This window comes from Strigops habroptila, chromosome 4, assembly GCF_004027225.2.
Source record: "Strigops habroptila isolate Jane chromosome 4, bStrHab1.2.pri, whole genome shotgun sequence".
NCBI lineage: Eukaryota > Metazoa > Chordata > Aves > Psittaciformes > Psittacidae > Strigops > Strigops habroptila.
This window is the reverse complement of record NC_046358.1, coordinates 1682796-1692101: the sequence shown is the minus strand read 5'-3', so window position 1 is coordinate 1692101 and position 9306 is coordinate 1682796. Positions and strand designations below refer to the sequence as shown.

The 9306-nt window shown below is 50.8% G+C and overlaps 2 protein-coding genes across 2 annotated transcripts; one reads left to right on the top strand and one right to left on the bottom strand.

The window, feature by feature from the left end:
* Positions 1–2339: 2339 nt before the first annotated feature.
* Positions 2340–3931, bottom strand: TMEM258 (transmembrane protein 258). The gene is made up of 4 exons (XM_030483737.1): positions 3838–3931; positions 2927–3036; positions 2649–2822; positions 2340–2493 (listed from the first exon to the last, which is right to left on the bottom strand). Exons 1-3 carry the CDS (start codon positions 3838–3840, stop codon positions 2696–2698), a joined length of 240 nt encoding a protein of 79 aa, XP_030339597.1. The 5' UTR covers positions 3841–3931; the 3' UTR covers positions 2340–2493; positions 2649–2695.
* A 28-nt stretch (positions 3932–3959) lies between these two features.
* FEN1 (flap structure-specific endonuclease 1) lies at positions 3960–7264 on the top strand. The gene is made up of 2 exons (XM_030483668.1): positions 3960–4040; positions 5220–7264. Exon 2 carries the CDS (start codon positions 5221–5223, stop codon positions 6367–6369), a length of 1149 nt encoding a protein of 382 aa, XP_030339528.1. The 5' UTR covers positions 3960–4040; position 5220; the 3' UTR covers positions 6370–7264.
* Positions 7265–9306: the final 2042 nt, after the last annotated feature.

The following is a 9306-nucleotide window of genomic DNA, read 5'->3' as shown; positions in this document are numbered from 1 at the left end:
CCAATTTTGGGAAGCTAGTGGGAACACAAGAGGCTTCAAGGGTGGGAGAACCTACGCACAAGCAGCTCAGCTCCATAGAATCCCAGCCTGGTTTAGGTTGGATGGGAGCTTAAAGCTCATCCAGTTCCAACCCCCTGCCACGGGCAGGGACACCTTCCACTAGAGCAGGTTGCTCCAAGCCCCTGTGTCCAACCTGGCCTTGAACACTGCCAGGGATGGGGCAGCCACAGCTTCTCTGGGCACCCTGTGCCACGCTCAGCAGGATTCTGTGTTTCTCCTTGTGAGCAGGAAGGACACCCCATGGTGTAGCTCTGGAGAAGCCACACAGAGCTCTTCCCTCCCTCCACCTTTTCTTTGCTTGGCCTTAAACTGGGAAGTTACTTTCTTGGCAGCTTTTATTCTCCACTTGGCAATCAGTGGCCCAGTCTGACATGTCCTTAGTGGTGGGTGACACCACATGCTCTTTGAATTCTGCCTATCTTAGAGGTAACCATCTCAGACTTGCTGTTTCCCCTTGTATTATCAAGCTGGGTTAGATGCCCATGTGCTCATTCGGGCCCTGAAGAGGTGATGGGTGGTGGTGTGAGGGCCAGGGCTGAAAGCACTGCCTGCAATCATCACCCCCTCACTGGTGTTCCTGGATGAGGACAGCCAAGAACCACGAGTGCATCTCCAAAGCCACTCCTGGAAGGGAGGAATCAATCACTAGAACCGTGCTACCAGCAGTGGCCCAAGAGGAGGAGGAGTCTCTCCAGGATGCATAAGCGATGGGGTTTATGAGGGCCCCAAGCAACCCAAGTGCCTAAGGGCTACAGAAACATCTCTAGTGCCTTTTTCTGCTGCTAGGACAGCACGAGGGAACAGAGGTTTCCCACACGTACATAAAACACTGAGTGCCTCAAACCCAGGAGTAAATAGCTTAAAAACTGAGACTAAGGCAACACCTGAAGTGCCAAGGCTGGTCCTACCCACATACAGCTGTGTCACAGCAGAGCAGCACTGGGCTGAAGCAATCCATGGTGTCAGGAGAGGGATCCAGAATGCAGGTTTTAGTGTCTTAGATCTAGTATCTCAGCTCCAAGTGTATCATAAAGTGTATGGCAGCTGCCGCAGAGCAGAAATGAGCTCCAAAGGGGTTTGTAATTACTAAAGGTCACAGGATTGCTTCAAAGCCCAAGGAAACAGTTGTATAGAGTCCCCCCAAAGGTGTCTGTGCCCTAACAGAAGATGTGTTCCCCATCCCCAATCAGTAACAAGAGAGTTAACAATCAGGCCTTGCCCTGCACAAGAGGAGGGAGCTCTGAGCTGCTGCCTCCAGCCCTACAGCTTAGGGAAAACCCCTCTTCCCGCTGGAAACGCTTCATCCCTCCAGCCATCCTCAGCAGGAAGGAAAACAAGGTGGAAATGAGGCCACTTGCCAAAGTTTGGCTGTTTCGGAGTTTGTTTCAAAAGCAAATTCACAAACATTCTGTCCTACTGATGGAGCTTAAAAGCCTGTAAATAGAGACTCTGCCACCACTGCAAGAATTAAGGAAGAAAACAAGTAAAGCACTAATTTGTTTGGTTTTAAATGTTGCTGTCACAGCTTTAATCACTGTATATTGCCAGCAAGTTTGTAGAATTGCATTCTTTAGCAGGTATTATCATGCTCAGTTTTTATTTGTGGGGAACAAAGGTGGTTTCCCTCCTTTCTTTCTGATTTATATTTATATTTTGCTGAATTTGAGTGCTGAATCTCTGGATTCCCCACTTTTTTTTGTTGTTGTTGTTTGGCTTATTTAGACTTTGTTTTATGCTGGAGGTAAATATGCCCATATAAATAAATATATAAATACTGCTTTGTATCCAAGGATGGCTCCTGGCACATCCTCCCTTGCTGGGAAATAACTGGGTTTTGGTTCAGTAGCTGGAAAACTGCTTCCCACAAGATGGAGGAACCCCCATGCCATTCATCGGTGGGATTTTCCAGACCTAAATGCTCTGAAAACTGTTTCAAAACTACCTATAAAAATATAGTTATAGGCCATAAACTCACTCCTATGGAGCCTGGCTAAAGAGTGGGGACCACAAAGCTACTGGCTCAGGATGAGAAGGGGCACAGCCACAGAGAGAAGGTGAGGGGACACGATGGTGGGATGGATGAGGGATATAAAAACAGGCGTAGGAAAGAGCAGAAAACACTGATTTTCTAGAGTCTTGCTGCACTGAAACACTTCTGGGCACACACAGCTTTGGAAATCCACAAATAACCATCAGGCCCATCCCAAGGTAACTGGATCTTGTGCCAGGATCAAAGTGGTTTGGAAAACCACACAATCATTTAAAAGACAAACCATGAGTACAAAGGCAGAGGCATCACAGAGCCAGTTTTATTCAGGGGTGGTTTGTTGGACTGGTACAAGTCACTCGAGGGGAGCACAGCCCGTGTCTGCTATGGGATGTGGTGTTGAAGTAGAAAAGAAATACAAAAAGAGCTTCTGTGGAGCATCCCACCTAGAACCAAAGAGGAGATGAAGGAGGTTGGTGGGACAGAGGCTGCTGCTGCAAGGAGGGCATAGCCCTTTGCACATCCCAGCTCTGTCCCTGAGGCTGTTGTAGAGATCAGCCACGTTTCTGGACACCCCCCACCCAAGCCCTCAGGAGCTTACAGCTGCAGGGGTTCACAAGGTGGTCCCAGTGCTCTGCTGTGTGTGCCTCAGACGTAGATACCGACCCACAGCAGCAGGAAAAGGACCCCAAAGCCCATGAAGAGCGAGGCCACCAGCGAGATCAACAGTTCCTTGTAGATATCCCGTGTGTACTTGGTAGAAGTCACCTCGTAGCTGCAGTCCAGAGGTTAAGGTGATAACAGAGGTGGGGTGAAAGGACCCCCTGTCCATTCCCTGACCCCCCCCAACCCATAACCACACCCTCAGCTAGGGGATACACGAAGAACCAGGCAGTGAAGAACATGCCAATGGCCAGCAGCACCACGGTGAGGTGCGGGAACACGGCGGGGTTCACCGGGCTGGTGTATCTGCTCATCGCCTCCAGCTCCTGCAGGGACAAAAGGTGAGTGGGGAGAAGTAAGAGGCTGGGGGCAATGGTGGAAATGGTGTCCTGGGTTCAGCTATGGCAGTTATTTTTCTCCTTGTTAGTAGCTGGTGCAGTGCTGTGGTTTTGACTTTAGCCTGAGAACAACGCTGGTAACATACTGATGTTTTTAGTTGTTGCTAAGTAATGCTTACTCCGATCAAGGACTTTCTTAGTCTCATGCTCTGCCAAAGAGGAGGGGAAGCCAGGAGGAAGCAGAGACAGGACCCCTGACCCAAACTGGCCAAAGGGGTATTCCACCCCATGGCACATCATGCCCAGTATATAAACTGGGGGGAGTTACCCAGAAGGTCCAGATCGCTGCTCGGGTCGGGCTGCGTATCAGTCGGCAGGTAGTGAGCAATTGTATCCTCTCCCCTTGTTATTCCCCTTATCATTATTATTATTGGTGGTAGCAGTAGTGGTTTTGTATTATACCTTAGTTACGGGACTGCTCTTATCTCAACCCGTGGGATTTACATTCTTTCGATTCTCGTCCCCATTCCTCCGGGAGCGGAGGGAGGAAGAAGAAGAAGAGTGAGCTACCGGCTAGGCTTAAACCACGACAAATGGGAACCAGGGAATGGGGCTAATGGGGCTTAAATGGTTATAACAGTGGGAGCGAGGGGTGATGGGGAGACGGGCTGAGCTGGGAGAGGCTGAGGGAGGAAGGCGGTGATGATGGGCCTAGGAAAGGGGGTCATGCAGGCGGCTCCCGGTCCCTCACCGCGACCCCGGGCCCCCGACCGCGGCCCCGGCCCTCACCATGGTCTCAGGCCCGCTCCCCGCTCCGCTCCGTTACGGACACGTCGCCTCCAGCCCCGCCGCTACCCACAGGAAGCGGAAGGCGGAGCGGGGCATGCCGGGGCAGCGGGCGGGCACGGCGGGAGCCGCTCGTTATTGGCTCCGCCAGCCCCCGGCGGGCTTTGCGGCGGAGCGCGGGAGTGGCGGCGGGAGAGAGCTGCGGGGTAATGGCGGCTGGGGCAGGCTGAGGAGGGAGCGGGGGTAATGGCGGCTGGGGCAGGCTGAGAAGGGGACGGGGGGTAATGGCGGCTGAGGGGGGACGGGGGGGTAATGGCGGCTGAGGGAGGCTGAGGAGGGGCAGGGGGGTAATGGCGGCTGAGGGAGGCTGAGGAGGGGCAGGGGGGTAATGGCGGCTAGGGCAGGCTGAGGGGGACGGGGGAGTAATGGCGGCTGAGGGAGGCTGAGGAGGGGCAGGGGGGTAATGGCGGCTAGGGCAGGCTGAGGGGGGACGGGGGAGTAATGGCGGCTGAGGGAGGCTGAGGGGGGACGGGGGGTAATGGCGGCTGAGGGAGGCTGAGAAGGGGACGGGGGGGTAATGGCGGCTGGGGCAGGGTGAGGAGGGGACAGGGGGGTGATGGCGGCTGGGGCAGGGTGAGGAGGGGACAGGGGGGTGATGGCGGCTGGGGCAGGGTGAGGAGGGGACGGGGGGTGATGGCGGCTGGGGCAGGGTGAGGAGGGGACAGGGGGGTGATGGCGGCTGAGGGGGGCCGAGCAGGGAATAGGGGGTCAGTGGTGGCTGGGGCAGGCTGAGGCGGGTCCGGGTTGGGCCGGGAGAGGCCCCGTGGAAAGGGGGGTTAATGGGGAGGCTGCGGGAGGCTTTGGTCAGAAGAGGAGGATAAGGGCGAGCCCTGAGGAGGAGGGGTGGGAAGGGTGGGCTAAGAGAGGCCAAGGGGGATAATGGAAGGGAGGCAGATAATGGCGTGGTGAAGAGGGGGAACGGGGTTAATGGCAGGCATGGGGAGGCTGCGGCTAGGAGAAGTAGTAGGGTGGTAATGGTGGAAGTGGGAACGAGGTGGATAATGGGGTTTAGACCATTATAATGGTGGGGTTGAAGTGTGATGGGAGAGGGGCTGGGCTGGGAGAGGCTAAGGTAGGTGGTGGGGTGATGACGGTCCTAGGCAGGGGGGTAATAGTGTGCTGGGGAGGCCGAGGTGGGGTGTAATGGTGGGTAGGGGGTGTAATGAGCTGAGGCGGGAGGTCCCAGTCTGTGGGGTAGTGGTTTGCAGGGGAAGCAGCCACAGCCCTTTGGTCCCCCTTGCTGGGTGTCACACCACCTCCCAGTTTCCCCCCTGGCACCATGTGTGTGCAGAGCCTGACCCCAGCGTCTCTTTTCCTGTTACTAGGATGGGAATCCATGGCCTGGCCAAGCTTATTGCAGACGTGGCACCTGCTGCCATCCGGGAGAATGACATCAAGTCTTACTTCGGCCGGAAGGTGGCTATAGATGCCTCCATGAGCATCTACCAGTTCCTGATCGCTGTGCGGCAGGGAGCTGATGTCCTTCAGAATGAGGAGGGTGAGACCACGAGCCACCTGATGGGCATGTTCTACAGGACCATCCGCATGGTGGAGAATGGCATCAAGCCAGTTTATGTTTTCGATGGCAAACCCCCCCAGCTGAAGTCGGGGGAGCTGGCAAAGAGAACCGAGCGCCGGGCTGAGGCTGAGAAACACCTGCAGGAGGCTCAGGAGGCTGGAGAAGAGAACAACATTGAGAAGTACAGCAAGAGGTTGGTCAAGGTGACCCAGCAGCACAATGATGAGTGCAAGAAATTGCTAACCCTGATGGGTATCCCCTATGTGGAGGCACCAGGGGAGGCTGAAGCCAGTTGTGCTACCTTGGTGAAGGCTGGGAAGGTCTATGCGGCTGCCACAGAAGATATGGATTGTCTGACCTTTGGCAGTCCTGTGCTGATGAGGCATCTCACTGCCAGTGAGACAAAGAAGCTGCCCATCCAGGAGTTCCACCTGAACCGTATTCTGCAGGACATGGAGCTGACCTGGGAGCAGTTTGTGGATCTGTGTATCCTCCTGGGCTGTGACTACTGCGCGAGCATCCGCGGCATCGGGCCCAAGCGTGCTGTTGAGCTCATCAAGGAGCACAAAACCATCGAGAAGATCATTCAGCAGATAGACACCAAGAAGTACCCTCTGCCTGAGAACTGGTTGCACAAAGAGGCCCAGAAGCTCTTTTTAGAGCCTGATGTGGTCAACCCTGACGCTGTTGAGCTGAAGTGGACCGAGCCGGATGAGGAGCAGATTGTTCAGTTCATGTGTGGGGAGAAGCAGTTCAATGAGGAACGTATCCGTAACGGGGTGAAGAGGCTGAGCAAGAGCCGTCAGGGCAGCACGCAGGGCAGGTTGGATGACTTCTTCAAGGTGACAGGCTCCATCACATCAGCCAAACGCAAAGAACCAGAGACCAAGGGGTCAGCAAAGAAGAAAGCCAAGACCAACAACGCCACGGCCTCAAAGACCAAAAAGGGGAAATAGCCAGAGTGGCTGATCACACCCCCCGCCCCGAGATTGGTTTTTATCTTCAACCAGGAATTGTAGGCTAATAACAAACTGTCATTTCTCTGTCCTGTGTGTTAGTGCTAAGATGGATGCTGCAAAGCACTTCCTGACAAGGCTAGATTAGTGAATCAGACACTGCAGCAGCAGTAATGCACGAGAGCTGAAACAACTGCAGTGGAGGGGTGAGGAACATGGCAGTTCAGCAACAGCATTCATCATTCGGGGACTTCTAATAAGGCCACCAGGACTGGAAGTGATACCCAGGCTGTGGAGGTAAAGGGAGGTGATGGTGATAAACACCCTTTGTGGTATAAGAGGTAAAGAGTTAAACATTTAGAGAGCAAACTGGGTCCGAATGATGGAGGTTTTCTGACACAATCCATCAGAAGGAGGTAGGTGAAAGCAGCAGAGGCTGAAGGAGAAACCTTAGATGTGAATGAAGACAGGTTGGGGTTGGGAAAGTAACTTGGAAATAACAAAGTGAACTTCTCACTTTAATGAGGACTGGGTACAGGTTCCCTCCTTTGTTTAAAATAAGGTTGGAATCCCAATTCCAGCAACATTCTGCCCCCCTCTTCGTGTGTAAACTGAGGACGAGCTGAGGCTGCATCTCTCCCAACCTGAATTTTGCTGCCAGTTTCTGGTTTATATTTAGGAAGAAAAATGTCAATTAACCTAGAATAGAAACTTGTTTCCTTCCTGATTCTATGATGCATCCTTCCTGTTGTACACACAGAGACAGGTCTCAGGCTAAGAAAAAATGCTCCTTTCTCCTCTTGTTTTATTTTATTCTCTGTTTTGCATAGGCTGTTCCTTGTCCAAGCAATGTGCTGGGGTTTGTTTTCGGAATAAAATTTATACATAAACACCATGTTTCTCATTCTCTGGGGATGTGGCTTAAACATTGTTGCTGAAGGTTGTACAGGTAAAGACAAATCCCACTTTTAGAGGGAAAACCAAGAGCAAACAGATAAAGCACAAGCCTGAATACAGGAAATCCCAGTTTTAAGCTTTTGGATGCTGTGTAGGCATCAAAAATCTGTGGGGCAACTCTGCCAAGTTGTAAAGTAAAAAGCTCAGGGATTGTAGTGATAGGACAAGGGGTGATGGGTTCAAATTGAAACAGGGGAAGTTCAGCTTGGAGATAAGGAAGTTCTTTACAGGTTGCTCAAAGAAGTGGTAAATGCTCCATCCCTGGCAGTGTTCAAGGCCAGCTTGGACAGAGTCTTGGGTGACATTGTCAAGGGTGAGGCGTCCCTGCCCATGATGGGGGGTTGGAAGTAGATGATCTTAAGGGCCTTTCCAACCCTAACTAATCTATGGTTCTATAAGATGGGCTTGTTTCCCAGGGGAATTCCATCAACATTGCTAAAATCATCTGGATTTTTAAGCCACTTCAGATTCTTAGATGTAAAGTCAAGTGTGGCAGCAGGCACCGTGCATGGAGCTGTAGAGTTGGATCCTGCCTGGAAAAGGGCACCTGGAGCAGAGCACCCAAAATTTAAACCTGCTTCTCTGTTCTGGTGGGTTTTCACAAGGTTTTGGCTTAATCTTAATTCCAAGCCTTAAAATTAAGATGTTTTGGCAAGAGGAAGCCTCAATGTTTCAAACAAGGGCAGGTAGCTGGTGTGGTGTCGTGTGTTATCCCATCATGTTACTTGTGGAATCTGCAGCCAGGAAAGCACTGGGGGGGAAAATCAAAACTTAAAATCAACATGAGGGTTGATGTTTTATCACTTGTTCTGTGTATTTAAGTATTTAAGAAGACTTCTGTCTGTGAGTTTTCAGCCCTGAATCCTTGTCATCAAACCACAAACTTTTTTCCTTCAGCTGGAAAAACCTGCTTAGATGCTCTGAGGAACTTCTACTTGTCCTGTTGCTGGTTTGTCTTTTCTAATGCAGAAGTGGAGCCTGGACTAAGCCCTCAGTGCAGTTTTCCCAGGAGGTTTTAAGGTGAAAGCCTGGCTTTTCTGGGGTGTTTTACTGTCTACCATATCCCACTTCCTCTCCCTCCCACCTTCCCCCTCCATGCACCCAATTCCTTCCATCCAGATTCACTTGATCACCAGGGTAAGTTATCCCTAAGCTACTACAACACATAGTAGGTTGTACTACTGATATGGTATGATATATATGATATATAGTAGGCAATAGTCTATGTTATATAGTAGGCTAAACACTTATAAACTCTACTATGAGTTTCAAATGATGAAGATACTTGTCTTTTGATACATGTTTATTACATGTACAAAGCTACCAGTGAAAATGGATTTAAATACATTTTCCTATGGTGTTGCCATGATCTGTCATCCTTAACTGATACTCACCTGATAGTCACAGTGGTTCAGGCATTTTATCTACTCAGATTTCATTACTTGTGTTATTTCATTTCAAAATATATTAAAGACAAAAAACTGGGATTGGTTTTCCTGATTTGTATTCCCTTAAATGTTTCAATCCATAATTTGCCCTAACAGGAGCTTCTTAATTCAATATTCCTGGTTTATCTCTGAACACCTTCATTGTGACCACGTGGAAAGGTAACAGTGAAATGGGGTTTTGATGAGGGATGAATGATTAAAGAAGTAATCATAGGTGGAAGTAGGAGGTGGGAAAATGCTTATAGCAGGGAAGTAAATGAAGTCAGCAGCAGGAAATAGAAGCTGCAAACACAGTCTTGGACTCTGCCCGCTTCTTCCTGGCCTGAGCATCATTGTAGTAGTAGCAGTAGTACATTATGATGTCATAATGCCACAAATAGCTCAAGGAATGAGGCAGATCACAAAACATTTTAACAACATTGAACTGCCCTTTCATGTACCTTTAATTGACTTACAGGAACATTAAAGTTTGCTGCCATTTTGTCAATTGATGCCCACAAAAACCCCTTGAAATGAATATAATTTCTCCAAA